General features: G+C 40.3%; 1 protein-coding gene across 1 annotated transcript in view; it reads left to right on the top strand.

The window, feature by feature from the left end:
• Positions 1–17,603, top strand: part of LOC132870623 (venom phosphodiesterase 1) — a 217,302-nt gene that overhangs the window by 21,737 nt on the left and 177,962 nt on the right. Inside the window, exons 3-7 of the mRNA XM_060904353.1 lie at positions 12,532–12,660; positions 12,968–13,093; positions 13,250–13,310; positions 13,977–14,074; positions 15,019–15,098. Coding sequence (XP_060760336.1) covers positions 12,532–12,660; positions 12,968–13,093; positions 13,250–13,310; positions 13,977–14,074; positions 15,019–15,098 — 494 coding nt within the window. The remainder of the gene's footprint in view (positions 1–12,531; positions 12,661–12,967; positions 13,094–13,249; positions 13,311–13,976; positions 14,075–15,018; positions 15,099–17,603) is intronic.

A 17,603-nucleotide genomic window follows, 5' to 3' on the forward strand; every position in this document is an offset into this window, starting at 1 on the left:
TTGTGTCTGTGTCAGCCCTGTGATAACCTGGCCAGAGTGTACCCCGCCTCTTGCTCATAGTCAGCTGGGATAGGCTCCAGCTTATGTGTGACCCTGTAGAACAGGATAAGTGGCTACAGATAAAGGATGGATAGCCATGTTCTATAAACTCCAACAGAATGAGAAAACAGAGAGAAAAGTAGTGAATGGATTTTAATGACATTTAGAAGAAAGGTGATCCATGGGTCAAGAAACAATTGATTAGATTTTGATGCAAATCCAGATATGTATGTAGCTTGAGGATTTCTCTGATTGCTCTCAACATAACTCAAAAATTAGTGTATGGATTTTGATGAAATTTGCTGTACAGCTTTAGTATTATCCTAGGTTCAAGTGATTTGATTTTGATGTTAATATGTGGCTTGGCGGAGGTATGCACTCTACTGAGTGCCCTTCTAGTTTATGCTGCATCTGTTATATAATGAGTTATGCATTAAACATTAAAACTAACTATAAACATAAAAATTAGATTAAAATATGACATAACATTTGATTTTAATGAATAAAAGTATGTAATCATTGGCAAGTTGTTTTGGTATAAGAGAAATAAAACATTTTGAGAAAGTTCTGTTATAGAAAAACAATCAAAACCTAATAGGTCAGATCAAACCACTCCATCATTATTTAGTAACACTTTACGATTACTGTTCAACAACTCAACACAACTGCAGGAACATCACAGGAAAAATAGAGTAATTCTCCATTAATAGTTATTCAAAAAATTTAAAACTGGTTAAACTTAGAAACAAATGTCCATCTGCTGCCTTAAAAATGTGAGTAAACTCAACTGGAAGATAAGTTTTGTGTTGAAACAAAAGTTAAGTTATACAAGTTATTTCACTAAAGATCACTTGTTGTTTCAAGTTGATACTCTGAGTGAAAACAACTTACTATGTTACATTATCCATTCAAGAAAGCTTACTTTATCTTGTCAAATAAACATAAATTTCCTCACAGTTTCCACTCACCCTTTCAAGTTAAGAAAACTTCAACTATATTCTGATCTATTGTATTTTAAATTAAGATGACTAATGTTTTTAAATTGTTTCTACTTGGATTTATTTATTTATTTATTTCTATTGATTAATAATGGCAAGTTTGCCAGTTTCCTTAAACCTCACACTGAATCATGGCAGCTTCACTGTTGGCTTCACCCCTCCTCCTCCTCCTCCTCCCTTTCCTCCTCCTCCGTCTTCCCCTTTTTCAACTTATAACTTACAGACATGAGTTAAATGAACATTAACAACCCAGACAAAACTCATAAGTCATCAAGACAGTGGATTACTTTAAGTTTAATTTTTGAAAACGTATAAACTCAAGTTCAGTATCCAAAACTTGTCTTGACAATTGGAGTTAAAGAGTAGAAATAAGTTTATATAAATGAATATGATTAGAATTTCTTTACAATGTAGTAAGTAAGTATATACTTGGACTTTTACTATTAAAAAAAATAGCCTCATTGAGGGGTGGCACGGTGGTGTAGTGGTTAGCGCTGTCGCCTCACAGCAAGAAGGTCTGGGTTCGAGCCCCATGGCTGACGAGGGCCTTTCTGTGTGGAGTTTGCATGTTCTCCCCGTGTCTGCGTGGGTTTCCTCCGGGTGCTCCGGTTTCCCCCACAGTCCAAAGACATGCAGGTTAGGTTAACTGGTGACTCTAAATTGACCGTAGATGTGAATGTGAGTGTGAATGGTTGTCTGTGTCTATGTGTCAGCCCTGTGATGACCTGGTGACTTGTCCAGGGTGTACCCCGCCTTTCGCCCGTAGTCAGCTGGGATAGGCTCCAGCTTGCCTGCGACCCTGTAGAACAGGATAAAGTGGCTAGAGATAATGAGATGAGATGAGCCTCATTGAGGCTGTAGCTCATACCAGCCAAGACACCCACAAAATCGTAAATATGACAGGTGGTGCCACCATCTTGACAATTTTTATGCATACCCACCTGGGGAAAATTGTATGAGAGTTTGCTTGAAATCTGATCAATCCTGTAGGAGGAGTAGCGATTTTTGTAAATTGTGGACAGACAACGATGATGGACAGATGACACATGATTGCATAAGCTCATCCAGATGAGCTAACTAGTCAGTGATTAAGTTTTACATTTCTCTTGCAGAACTATTAGTTAACTATGTCTCTTTTAACATAACTACTGATAAATTGCTGATCACATGACAATTTATTAGTAGCTAAGCCCTACCTTCCTTCTGAAGATCTACTACCTAATATACCTTACCCTATTCCCAGACCTCATTATCTAAAGTTTAAATGTATTATACCATTGGTCTCTTTAGAGTGCTCTTTTTTTTGTCAGCATTCTAATATTAATGTTGGTTCAGCTTATTATCATTATTTTATCAATATTTAGAATATAGCTTAGAAATGAATTTGTCTGCCCTGCATTGTATCATTATAAAGGCTCTAAGTTGTATGAATCACTTACAAAATTTTGTTTGCATGTATTTTAAATATATAGATATGAGTTTAAACAATAAAGTGAAACACTAAAGTGAAACATTACTAATGACTGAAGTGTGAATGTCATCACTTCATTATTTCACTAGCAGTAAACAGGCAAGGAAACAAACCAACCATACAAATGAACGGACAAAGTGCAAGTAAACAGAGAAAAATACAACTCCAACAGCTAACCCCAGGCTAGACAGTACACAGCCTGGATTGGTCAAGACCAATACATGATTACACAGTGGGCAGGGAAGCAGGAGAGAGATACAGCCTGATGAGGTGGGCCTTCAGTCTACGCTTGAAGATGGTCAGGCAATTGGCAGTTCTGACCTCAATGGGAAGGTCATTCCACCAATGGGGAACCAGAACAGACAGCAGTCTTGAGTGGGCTGGGCAGGAGTGGAGAGGAGGAGGGGCCAAGCGACCAGTAGTAACAGAGGCTGGCATGTAGGGGTGGATCAGACTCTGGAAGTATGCTGGTCCCAACCCCTTGACAGCCTGGTAAGCTAGCACTGATGTCTTAAATTTGATGCGGGCTACAATACGTAGCCAGTGCAGGTCAGCAAGCAGAGGGATGACATGGGAAGAATGAGGGAGGTTGTAGACCAGGCAAACTGTGGTGTTCTGGATGAGCTGCAGGGGTCTGATGGCAGATGCTAGAAGGCCAGCAAGGACAGAAATGCAGTAGTCCAACCAGGAAAGGATCAGTGCTTGGACCAGGAGCTGAGTAGAATAGGTTGTGAGGAAAGAGCCGATCCTTCAGATGTTGTAGAGGAGGAATCTATATATCCAGGTCACTGGAGCAATGTTTACTGAGGAGGAGAGTTTGTCATCGAACACGAACATGAACACTGGGTGAAGGTGACCTAGAGATTTCCCTCAGAGGGATGATGCCCAGGGGTAGAGAGGATGGAGTAGGAATGTACAACCCCGATCCCAAAAAAGTTGGTACAAAGTACAAATTGTAAATAAAAACGGAATGCAATAATTTACAAATCTCAAAAACTGATCTTGTATTCATAATAGAATATAGACAACATATTAAACGTCGAAAGTGAGACATTTTGAAATTTCATGCCAAATATTGGCTCATTTGAAATTTCATGACAGCATCACATCTCACAAAAGTTGGGACAGTGGCAATAAGAGGCTGGAAAAGTTAAAGGTACAAAAAAGGAACAGCTGGAGGACCAAATTGCAACTCATTAGGTCAATTGGCAATAGGTCATTAACATGACTGGGTATAAAAAGAGCATCTTGGAGTGGCAGCGGCTCTCAGAAGTAAAAATGGGAAGAGAATCACCAATCCCCCTAATTCTGCACCGACAAATAGTGGAGCAATATCAGAAAGGAGTCTGACAGTGTAAAATTGCAAAGAGTTTGAACATATCATCATCTACAGTGCATAATATCATCAAAAGATTCAGAGAATCTGGAAGAATCTCTGTGCATAAGGGTCAAGGCCGGAAAACCATACTGGGTGCCCGTGATCTTCGGGCCCTTAGACGGCACTGCATCACATACAGGCATGCTTCTGTATTGGAAATCACAAAATGGGCTCAGGAATATTTCCAGAGAAAATTATCTGTGAACACAATTCACCGTGCCATCCGCCGTTGCCAGCTAAAACTCTATAGTTCAAAGAAGAAGCCGCATCTAAACATGATCCAGAAGCGCAGACGTCTTCTCTGGGCCAAGGCTCATTTAAAATGGACTGTGGCAAAGTGGAAAATTGTTCTGTGGTCAGACGAATCAAAATTTGAAGTTCTTTATGGAAATCAGGGACGCCGTGTTATTCAGACTAAAGAGGAGAAGGACGACCCAAGCTGTTATCAGCGCTCAGTTCAGAAGCCTGCATCTCTGATGGTATGGGGTTGCATTAGTGCGTGTGGCATGGGCAGCTTACACATCTGGAAAGACACCATCAATGCTCAAAGGTATATCCAGGTTCTAGAGCAACATATCTCCCATCCAGACGACGTCTCTTTCAGGGAAGACCTTGCATTTTCCAACATGACAATGCCAAACCACATACTGCATCAATTACAGCATCATGGCTGCGTAGAAGAAGGGTCCGGATACTGAACTGGCCAGCCTGCAGTCCAAATCTTTCACCCATAGAAAACATTTGACGCATCATAAAACGGAAGATACAACAAAAAAGGCCTAAGACAGTTGAGCAACTAGAATCCTACATTAGACAAGAACGGGTTAACATTCCTATCCCTAAACTTGAGCAACTTGTCTCCTCAGTCCCCAGACATTTACAGACTGTTGTAAAGAGAAAGGGGGATGTCTCACAGTGGTAAACATGGCCTTGTCCCAACTTTTTTCAGATGTGTTATTGTCATGAAATTTAAAATCACCTAATTTTTCTCTTTAAATGATGCATTTTCTCACTTTAAACATTTGATATGTCATCTATGTTCTATTCTGAATAAAATATGGAATTTTGAAACTTCCACATCATTGCATTCCATTTTTATTTACAATTTGTACTTTGTCCCAACTTTTTTGGAATCAGGGTTGTAGATTACCTTTATCTTGCCTGGGTTGAACTTCAGATGATGGTTGTCCATCCAGCTCTGGATATCATGCAGGCAAGCAGAGATGCAAGCAGAGATCTGTGTGTCAGAAGGAGTCAAGTCAAGTTTATTTGTATAGCGCTTTTAACAATAAACATTGTCGCAAAGCAGCTTTACAGAATTTGAACAACTTAAATCATGAGCTAATTTTGTCCCTAATCTATCCCTAATGAGCAAGCCTGTGGCAACGGTGGCAAGGAAAAACTCCCTCAGATGACATGAGGAAGAAACCTCGAGAGGAACCAGACTCAAAAGGGAACCCATCCTCATTTGGGCAACAACAGACAACATGACTATAACATTAACAGTTTTAACATGAAGACAGTTTCGTTGATGTTGTAACTCTTCATTGATGGAAATTTGAGTGCAAAACTGTTCATGACAACTGCAGTCCTAAAGTTAGCAAGTCAACTGTAGTCCTCAGCCATAAAAGCATTACTGTAAGAGTCCAGAGCATCCTCCAGGTGTAACCCTCAACTGTCCTCATGGGGCTGTCCTCCACAGGAGTGATGCGATAAAACTCCAACCAGACACAGGGCACCAGGATGGATCAAGCAGGTCCGAGGGGCAGAAGAGGCCAGCATCTCAATCCCAGGACCAACATGTAACTCAGAGGGACAGATTGGGGGTGGGGGAGAGAGAGAAAACACAGGTTGTTAGGTATGCCCTAAAAATGACACAAGTATTAAGTCTGTGTGGTAGGCTTGCAGAGACGAGAGTCTTGACATCAGGCATAATACACAACAATGACATGTTAATATGGTTAAAAAATATCATGACCTGCTTTGGGTGGATGCTTGATTGGGTGATGGGAGCACACTCCTCAGCAATGATGGGATGCAGATGGGACCCTTAAGGCTGGCCAAGACAATTCAGTTGCATTTCACCGGGTCTGGGACATGCAACAGAATGTCTGACGGCCAATTCCCTGCAGGCTACGATAGCCAGTCGAGGTCTCCACCCTCTCCACCAAAAGATTTCCTGTTGACTCCATGTAACTCAGAGGGACAGATTTTTTTTGGGGGGGAGAGGGAAAGAAACACGGGTTGTTGTTAGGTATGCCCAATGTCACCTGAATAAGTAGGAACAGTATACATATTGCACTGAGTACAAGCAGGGACTCCGGCAACTAACTATGACAGCATAACTAAAAGGGGAGAGCCAGAAGGTAACACAGGCATGAGGGAGCCCCAGGACATAAAGCAGCCAGCCACTACGCCGTCAACAAACTCGAGTGAGCAAGCAAGTGGGGACTGACAGCATCCATACATCCCAGTTTACCAAAACACTCTATGTCTGAGGACCCTCCAGATCTACACCTTTACCTCATAAACACCATTAACAAAAGGCTTGACTAAACAGATATGTTTTCAGCCTAGACTTAAATGCTGAGATTGTGTCTGATTCCAAAACATTACTTGGAAGGCTGTTCCATAACTGTGGAGCTTTGTAAGAAAAGGCTCTGCCCCCTGATGTAGCCTTCAGTATATGAGGTACCAGCAGCACCTTTTGATCTAAGTAGGCGTGGCGGGTCATAGAGGACCAGAAGTTCACTCAGGTACTGTGGTGCGAGACCATTTAGTGCTTTAAAGGTCAATAGTAGTATTTTATAATCAATACGAAATTTGATTTGGAGCCAATGCAGTGTGGATGAGACAGGCGTGATGCGGTCATATTTTCTAGTTCTAGTAAGGGCTCTTGCTGCTGCATTTTGAACTAACTGGAGCTTGTTTATGCACTTATTGGAACATCCAGACAGTAAGGCATTACAATAATCCAACCTGGAGGTAACAAAAGCATGACCTAGTTTTTCCGCATCATGTAGTAACATTAAATTTCTTATCTTAGCAATATTTCTGAGATGAAAGAAAGCTATCCGGGTAATGTTATCAATGTGAGTTTCGAATGAAAGACTGGGGTCAATAATCACTCCGAGGTCTTTTACTGCTGCACGTGAAGAAACAGAAAGGCCATCCAGAGTCACTGTGTAATCAGAAAACTTACTTCTAGCTGTATGTGGTCCTAGTACAAGTACTTCAGTCTTGTCAGAGTTAAGCAGAAGGAAATTAATAAGCATCCAGTGTCTAATGTCCTTAACACATTCCTCAATTCTATTAAGCTGGTGTCTCTCATCAGGTTTTGCAGAAACATACAACTGTGTGTCATCAGCATAACAGTGGAAACTAATACAATGTTTACAAATAATATCACCTCGAGGTAACATATATAGAGAAAAAAGCAGTGGACCCAAGACAGAACCTTGTGGAACACTAAACTTTACCTCAGTATGTCTAGAAATATCACCATTTATATCAACATACTGATAACGATCAGTTAAATAAGAGCTGTGCCAGGAGAGGGCCATTCCCTTAACTCCCACAACATTTTCTAGTCTATCCAGAAGAATGGAATGATCAATGGTATCAAATGCTGCACTAAGGTCAAGCAACACAAGTAGCGAGACACAGCCCTGATCAGACGCCAACAGTAGGTCGTTTACTACTTTAACCAGAGCTGTTTCTGTGCTGTGATTAGGTTTAAATCCTGACTGATCCATTTCATGGATGTTATTCCTATGTAAATATGAGCATAACTGTTGTGCCACAGCTTTTTCAAGGATCTTGGAGATAAAGGGGAGGTTTGATATTGGCCTATAATTGGACAGCTGACAGGGATCAAGGTCAGGTTTTTTAATCAGGGGTTTGATAACTGTTAGTTTAAAGGATTTGGGTACATAGCCCATCGTAAGAGAAGAATTTATTATTTTTAGAAGCGGTTCAATTACTTCAGGTATTATCTGTTTGAATAAATGTGTAGGTAAGGGATCTAGTACGCAAGTTGAGACTTTTGATGCCGAGATTAATGAAAGTAATTCAGTTTCTTTAAGGGGAATAAAACATTCTAACTGATGATCTGATAGAGTTATATAGTTAACTACAAGGTCACTTTCATTGTCTGACCTTAAAGGGCTGATGACACGAACATGACTCTATGCAATTTCTTAAATAAACTATACAACATGGCAAACATGTTAGATTTCTGTTATAATTACGTGAAAAGAAGCTGTTGTTACGCAAATATCCAACTTTTAATTGCACAGCGCAAGAAAACTGGGTCCGTGGCTGGCGGCCATGTTGTGATGTCAGCGGGAGAACACGCTGCGGTTCACTGGCTGTTCTACTCTGGTTCTACTCAATGGAAATGGCGCATAAAAACACCGGTGAACTCTCTAGTGCTAGCTCTTCCTCTTCTGCGATTCTAGAATTGTGTTGATCTCTTCCGAATAGAATCTATGATAGCCTACTCTCTTTACCCTTTGCCTCTCGTTGCTAGGCAGCAGTTACATGAAAGCCACAAGCTTTCACAAGCAAATACATGACTGATATCTCGCTGACTTTATGATTACATTTATGATTATCATGTAGAATCTATAGCTCTACGTACCTTTATCTTATGTCGTTTCACAACACATGTTCTGACAGGAGGACTGTCTTTGGATCCAGCATAGCTATGAGTAGACCCCCTCCGGAATACTGGCAGTGTTGCCAGATTGGGAGGAATCACGCCCAGTTGGGCGGTTTCAAGTGCATTTTGGTGGGTTTTGAACATATTTTGGGCTGGAAAACTTCAGTAGTATCTGGCAACAGATTCTGCTGACGTTTTCCAGCCCAAAATATGTTCAAAACCCACCAAAATGCACTTGAAACCGCTCAACTGGGCGGGAAACCTCCCAATCTGGCAACACTGTGTAGGCACTGCTGATGGTAGTAACACACGTTTGTGCTGAACTGAACACCCAAGAGATTCTTTTAAGCTGGGAAGGGTGTCAAAACAATCCAAATCTAAGTGTTCAGAGCACAGGACGGATGTTGGTGAGGGCTCCCACTTGTCACGAGTGCGCCTGACTTGCTTCACCCACTTCGCATGCAGCTCGGGATCTCTGGGGAACTTGAATAAACTTACCCCATCCTTGTAGGTTTTGGAGCAAAAGCCGGCAACACAACGCGAAGGCATAATAACTAATATATATATATATATATATATATATATATATATATATATATATATATATATATATATATATATATATATATAATGTATAATGACAAACTGAACACCTGCCGCATCAACAACAAACTGGTAAGTTAGGAGGAAGGTTCTTTCGCTGACGTCATACAGCTCCTCCTCCTCTTTCGTCTCCTGGGTGCTGCAGCCCTGTCAAATTTGCCCAAATAGCCCCGTTTTTTATCATAACTTGTAAAATTGGCGCCTTCGTGAATTAATATATGGATCATTGGGAATTACTTTTTATGTTATAAAACATCGCCAAAGATGTAAAAAACGTGTCATCAGCACTTTAAATTAGTAGTTTGAATTTTTTGTCGGATATTCTCAATTTTGTCATTAAAAAAATTCATGAAATTGTTACTATTATATACTGCAGGTGTGCATGTGTCTATAGTGGACTTATTCCTGGTTAATTTTGCTACAGTATTAAATAGGAATCTAGGATTATTTTTGTTATCTTCTATTAGGGAGGAGAGATATGTTGAGCTCGCAGCACTAAGAGCTTTTCTATACTTCAGGAAGCTCTCCTTCCACGCTAATTTGAACACTACCAATTTTGTTTGACGCCATTTATGTTCCAATTTTCGAGTGGTCTATTTTAATGTGTGAGTGTCATCATTATACCAGGGTGCTAATTTTTTGTCTCTGACCATTTTCCTTTTTAGAGGGGCTACATTATCTAAGGTATGGTGGAATGTTGACTCTAAGCATTCAGTTGCCTGATCAAGTTCTGCAGGGGCTGACAGTGACCCAATAAAAGTTGATAACTCTGGGAGATCATTTATAAAGCTCTGTGCAGTAGTTGACGTGAATGTACGTTTAATACAGTAGCGTGGTGAGGTGCATATATTATTACTCATACATAGTTTGAATGAGATGAGATAATGATCTGAGATAACTTCAGACTGTGGAAGTATGACTATATTGTCTACGTTTAACCTGAATGTTAGTATTAGGTCAAGGTTGTGACCACCATTATGGGTTGGTCCTATGACATTCTAATTAATCCCTACTGAATCTAAAATGGACACAAAACGCTGTTTTTAAAGGGTCTTCTGGGTTATCGAAGTGAATATTAAAATCTCCGACAGCTAAAGCTTTGTCTAAGGAAATAACCAGATCTGAGATAAAATCTGCAAATTCAGAAAGAAACTCAGAATATGGCCCCGGGGGCCTGTAAATAATAAGCAATGGAATTAACTGGGTAGACTTATTTTTCGAGGCTACATACATTATATGCGTATGAAGAACTTCAAATGTATTAAATTTATAACCAGGTTTTTGTGCTACACCTAGATAATCATTATAAATAACCACAATGCCTCCTCCTCTGCCAGTATGATGAGGCTGGTGTATATAACTGTATCCAGGAGGACGCGCTTCATTTAATGTTATATATTCATTTGGCTTAATCCATGTTTCAGTTAAACAAGGTACATTAAACTCCTGATCAGTAATGAGTTCATTAACCATTAGTGCTTTAGATGTAAGAGATCTAATATTTAATAGTCCCACCTTTAGATCAAAGGTGCTAGCAGCAGCTGTACAGTCAGTATGATCTAATTTTATATTGATTAGGTTACTGGAGCAAACTCTCTGAAAATTTCTACCTTTTTGTTGAGCTTGGGGAACAGACACAGTCTCGATGTAGTGGACCCTGAGTGACGACTCTGTGCAGCTTGCAGACAATCGGTTTAGCCTGTTCGTCTGATCCCTGGCCTTGGCTCTGGATTGTCAGAAATTAACTAGGCCTGTTCTGAGACTATGACCTATGCTGCAGGAAATGAAAGCAGCACCTTCCCGAGTGGGATGGATACCTTCCTGCCCTAACAGGCCAGCAGTGCCCTCAAAATTAGCCCAATTTTCTATAAAGCCCACACTGTTTTCAGAGCACCACCTGGACAGCCAGCAGTTCAGCGACCATAACATGCTGTAAGCTACATCGCCACGCTGCATTGGGATGGGGCCAGAGCATACTACAGCATCGGACATCACCTTCGCTAATTTAAACACCTCTACAAAGTTACTCTTAGTAACCTCAGACTGATGAAGGTGGATATCATTAGCTCCTGCATGGATAACTATCTTTGAGAACCTGTGCTTGCCTAGGACCCTAAGATTACCTGCTATGTCCAGCACCCTGGCTCCCGGTATACACCTGACTAAAGCTGCTGGTGCCCCGAAAGGCTGAGCTAATTTCACGTGCCGTATGATAGAGTCCCCTATAACCAGAGCTCTTTCAGGTTTCTCAGCGGGTGCATCACTAAGGAGAGCAAACCTGTTCGACACGTGATGCGGAGAGGAATGGTGCTCCCGTGAGAGAGCCTCAGCAGTAGCTTTGGCTCTATGCTTATGCTGCCAAGCCGTCACCCATTCACCCCACTGTAAGGGCTCTAATGCCGGAGTTGGGGGATTACTAACTCCACCTAGGGCATCCAGACTTTCCCCTACAGAAACTACACTGTTCTCACGCTCACAAATCTTCTCTAAAGCCTGGACACGCGCTTCTAGCACTGTAATTTTCTCCGTCAGAGAGCTAACTAATCTGCAGTTATCACAAATAAAGCTAATAAAGCTATCGCTAGCGACGGAGGAAGAATGACTAAACATCCTGCACTCAGCACACTGAACAGGCTGAAGGTGTGCCATTATGAAAAGATTCACGTACCTTAATCGAAGATCTGTTGATATTAAAGCAGATCCGATGTGGATGGCCTCCGCTTGTGGTCTTTACACAGGAGGAGAGAAAAAGAAAGCTTCCGGTCTCGGCATTCTTCCGAAAAAAGAGAGAGAGAGAAAAAAATGGAAAAAGGAAAGTGAAAGTGAAAAGTACAAAAAGGAAAGCGACAGTACAATAAAAATGAAGAGGATGCTGGAAAATTATTTGTAGAAAAAAGTTAAAAAAGATTAGCACTCGTGGGAAAAAAGGACTCTGCGCAAACAACTCAGGAACCAGGAAGTGCGTAGCCAACCAGGAACTGCTCCTGGTTGGCTACGCACCAGGAGGAAAAGAGAGATACAGAGAAACAGTTGGGTGTCATCAGCATAGCAGTGGTAGGATAGACCACGAGCAGAGATAACTGGGCCAAGAGACTGAGTGTAGAGGGAGGAGAGAAGCAAACATGTGTTTTAGTTGTTAAAAGGAATAAAAATAAATGTTAATGAAAATCTATACACTTTTTCTTGCTTATCTGCTGCATAGTTACCTATAAGTTGTTGAACAGTATTGTAAAGTGTTATCGGTTATTTTCATATAACAGCAAGCATGTTGATGATACAGTGATCTGTCATATTACACATCTTTTGCACACATTTTAGTACTGTTACTGGACTAGTAGTGCTCTGTCTCTCTCTCTCTCTCTTTCTCTCTCTCTCTCAGTGCCAGATTCATGTCATAACCGCTGTTATGAGCCATATGATTATGAGTCTCCAGGTTGTCGATGTGATGAGCAGTGTGTGACCAGTAATACCTGTTGTTATGATTTTATGGATATCTGCCACCAGCCAGGTAAGTCATGACCACCAGTTGACTCCAAGAACACAACTTGTTCTTGGTTGTGTTTCCTTTCCAGGGTTAGCTCAGAATTTGACTAGGAGAAAAAAATGGCAGATACCACAGGGAATTCCAGTATACAACCCTTCAAAAAAATCTGCAACTACATGCAACATACAATAATAGTCTCACTGATTCATAGATATTATTAATATTAATTAAATGTCAGACATCCTTACTGTCAGTCTATCAGATTAATGCAGTTACTGTTACAGATGTTGAGTCAATGGTTCATTTTTGTGCACTTTTATTCTGTGTGAAGTTGAGAGCTGGGAGTGTACGCCATTGCGTTGTGGGGAAAAGCGTGTCTCTGGTAGTAAGTGTCACTGCTCTTCTGACTGTCTGAGTGCTGGAGACTGCTGTACAAACTATGGCATTGTTTGCAATGGTGAGACTATGACCCATAACCACCCCTTCCCCACATACATACACATGCAGAACTACACAGTCATAGCTCACTCACTCATCTACACCCACACCATCACACTCACTTCTTCTTCTTCTTCTTCTTCTTCTTCTGTGCTTTTTGTTCTTTTTCTTCCAGGAATGACGCCATGGGTACAGGATCAGTGTGTGAGCATGAACAGTCCTAAGTGTCCTGCTAAGTAATGTTCTCTTTAAAATTATATGCTCCTTTTGTCATCTAGTGCATTTCTGTTTAATTTGCTGTGCCAGTTAAAGAGTACCTTTAATACAGAGTCTAAGGATGACCTGAGCTCTGACTGTGACCTGAGTGTGCACAATATCAGCAAACAGGCTTATTAAAATTGACTTGAATTGCACCTTGACTCAAGAGTAAAGTGGAAAAGAAGCAGTGCTTGGAGAACTGAAGTGCTCACATGTGCAACAGTTTTCCTTCACTGCTCCACATTCATGGACACCTTTGCGTGCGAGCAATTCCTGACACCTTGTCCAATTTGAAACATACTGTACAAACATCAGATGTTGTTTCAGCTTCTGTGCATACTTGAAGCTGCTGTAGTTCTTGGTATTTTCACATTGCCCAACTATAGTCTGTTTTGATCACCATCATTAATTGTGAAATACATCCAGATTGCTGTAATTTTATGTCATCTGTCATCTCAGCCATCACATAGTACCACATGGTACCTATTTTTGATATTAAAGCATTTTTCACAAACCATAAGCCCGAAGCATGGGATCATATGAGTATCAATGTATCCCAAACTGAAATGCACTTCACTTCTATTCAATTTATTCTATTTTATGCTTTTGTTGTCACTGGCTGATGCTTTCTTGCTCTTGTTTAGTTTTAAGAGACAGCCTCTGCTGCTAGTCTCTCTTGATGGATTAAGAGCGGAGTATCAGTACACATGGCACTCCCTCATTCCAGTCTTGGACAAGCTAAGTGAGTAGTTTCATTGATTCTAACACTTAAGAACTGGTTGTAGTACAGAGAAAAGTAAGTAATGTATTATAATTGGGGGGGGTGTTAGACCAAAAAAAAATTTCTACCCCCTCCAAAATATGGAGATGATCTATCTAAGTATGGAAATACCAATATTTGGTCAACTGAAAAATGCTACCCCCCCTGTACATACCCTCTGAAGTTAATAACCCCTCCAAATGTTGGAAGCATCCCAGAAGGGAACTCGGCCTGCTCTATGCACTCTACTACACCTAGTATCTTCTTGGCTTTTGACCGTGTTGCAACAGAAGCCATTATTTACCTGCAAGAATACAAATAATGACTATTTAATACATTGGGAGATATAATTCTGATATGAATCATTTGTGCATACTGGTTCTTAAAACTAAATTAGTAACCTTAAGTAACGATCCTCTGTGCTTAAAAATAGTTCATATTTGAGGTATTACTGAAGAGTGTGACATTCATCAACAACTTTAAAGCTTGCTGAAAAAGAGCAGAATTACCATATGTTTAATTTACTTGAATGTAAGGTTACTTACCACTAAGCTTATTACCTTAAAATAATGATCATCTGCACTGAAAATGTTGTAGTCGTACCTAGTGGCATACCTGAAGAGGTTTATATTCATCAATAACTTTAAAACACATTAAAAAAAGCAGCATTCTAATATCAAACAGCCCTGTAATGTATTTTGCCATATTGTAAGAATGGAAACTTTCAGAGGGTATGTACAGTACAGGGGGGTTAGCAAGTTTCAATTTAATAAAATTTGACATTTTTCCCACATAGATGGTCTATCTCCATATTTCTAGGGGGGTAAAACATGGAAAAGTCAAAATTCTTAAAATAACAACCCCCCTATTATAATTCATGTGCTAGTCTAAACAAGGTATTAATTATACGTTTGTTTATGCTTTAGGAAAATGTGGGACATCTGCTACCTTTATGCAACCTGTATTTCCAAGCAAAACATTCCCGAACCACTACTCCATTGCTACGGTCAGTATAATGTTCATGACTGTCTTTATGTTCCTAGAAAACCTTTCACAAATATGGCTAGGGGAAATAGAGTATGACACTGTAAGAACTTTTTAACTTTGGGGAACAGAGGAACAGGAAGCAGGCTTCAGAATAAGTGAGTTCTTTTATTTTTGCATACACTTTTCAGCGACAAACACACGCGACGGGGTGGCACAACTCTCTCATTCCTGACTGTCTGAAAAACACACAGAGACACAGGTTAATAAACAGCCAGTAATTTGACACAGGTGCACCTCATCACATGTTACCTGCTGGCTCAACCTGCCTCCTCGCCATTCACAGCTGACGCTCAATCATGCCCCCGCTGCCACAGACATCACTGAGGGAAAAAAGTCCAGCTGCTTTTAATATTGGTTCAGAATTGGCTCGTAGAAGTATCTTTTGTTTTCATTTCTTGGATGGTGATACTGAGCTTTGCATCAGAATCTGATTCATTCTTAACAGGAAACATTCAGGACAGAAGCAAAAATGATAGTCTCTTGAAAAACAAAAAAATATTTTGATTTAGATAATGAAATGTGTAAGGGAAACATTAAGCCAACTGAGTGGGTGCAATTAGACAGCTGTGTGAGTGGTGTTCCTAGTACCATTTTACCAAATGTTTCATGAGTAATTGCTTCCATCTATGGAGTTATATCCTCTACTTTTAGTCACTGTTGACAGACATACAATCCTTCAAAAAAAAAAGCTTCACTTTGATTTTTATGACATTGGCTGGATAGGTCTGAGAGAGATGTTGATTTTTGCAACGGCTCTGAAGAATATCTGCTTGAAATTGCCTGAGTCTTGGAAACTGAGCCTCTGGCGTCCCCTTGGCGCCCCACCCTTACTGGGTTGACACCCCCCCTTCCCATTTTCCTGGATCTGCCCCTGTTATACCAAGCCGTTTGCTCCTCAAATCTGACTTAGTGACCTGACTTTGTTTTCTGTTTATATCTAGACTCTGAACTTGTTTTTTTTCTCTGACACACTATTTGTAAATCGACTGACCCTATGCTCGACCCTGACTCTGCCTTCAGTCTCATGTCTTGGATTTGGCTGCCAGTTTGCAATGCACCCGGCCTCCTGTACAACTGCTTCCATAAGTGCCTGCACCCTGACATTTGCTTAAAGCTTTCAAGTGTGTAGAGATTTGTATTGTATTAAACTGGTATAAAAACAAAATAAGATATACAGGTGTGTGTGTGTGTGTGTGTGTGTATATATATATATATATGTAGGTTGAATTGGGATTAATTAAATTATAAATTATGTGATAATTGATAATTAAATTAATCAATTTATAAATAAAGATCAGTCTCATAAAATCTTAAATTATTAATCTTAATACTCACCGTGAATGGTTACACTCAAGATTAATGGTAGCTCTGTATTAGATGGGAAACCCAGTTGTATACAAAAGCTAAATTCTGAAGGAAAAAGGAGTTCTAAATAGTTGACCTTGTGAATAAACAACAGGAACAAGTAAAATGCAATTCAATTTTATTAGCTTTTATTTGTCTACTACTCACTAATAATAATAAACTCAAAATACATTCAATGTCAGCAAAGGTAATAACAAGACAAAACAATGGAACAATTACACCTGGACTATAAATTTGAGGGAAAGAGAGAGAGAAAGAGATAGAAGGAAAAAGAAAAGAATCCCTTGTGTGTGCGTGTGTGAGGCTAGGGCAAGCCGATGCGTGTGTGTGTGTGTGTGTGACCTAGCTTGTCGTTAGCTAAAACAAAGGAATGTTAGCTAAAACAAAGGAATGTTAGCTAAATAGAACAAAGGATTAGCTCTGTGGCTAATGTGTGCTTTGTGTAGGTATCTGTGGGCAGATGCTAATGACTAGCCACTCTGGCAATGCTTAAACAAAATGGCGGTCAGTGCCTAGGTGTCGTATCACAGGTAACTCAATGAGGAAGGTATCAAAATGGCGTCGGAAAGATGGCGCCTGCAGGCCTAGTCGAGAACACAAGCCTACCAGCTAGCGTATCACCCTGAGGTAGCTAGCAATAAGTTGCTAAGGAGAATCTGACCACGCTACAGCTGGATCCAAACACTGCACTTAACAATTTCCAACAGACTATCTAGGCAAAGAACTCAACGCGAGAGAGAGAGAGAGTGTGAGAGAGTGTGTATATGTGTTGGATGGAGAGAACTAGGCCTTGTAGCGGTCTAGCCTCGGAGCTTAAAATAACAAACTTGTCGCTGCGCTGCTAATCAGATAGGGAAGCTAGCAATGGAGTTAAGGAAAGATATCATGCAAGATACCCTGTCTAACAAGTTCAAAGAAAAAAAACAGAACCAAAACAAACAATAAAAACAAACAAACAAACAATAAAAACAAACAAACACCTTCCGTGTCTGAGCGGGTATGCTAAATAGCTCAAAGCTTAAACATGACCCTAACAACCATCTGAATAAGCTACAAATTAAAAATTTTCCCAAGTGCCTACTCAATGCGATGGAAGTTC

Source organism: Neoarius graeffei, chromosome 2, assembly GCF_027579695.1.
Source record: "Neoarius graeffei isolate fNeoGra1 chromosome 2, fNeoGra1.pri, whole genome shotgun sequence".
NCBI classification, from domain to species: Eukaryota; Metazoa; Chordata; class Actinopteri; order Siluriformes; family Ariidae; genus Neoarius; species Neoarius graeffei.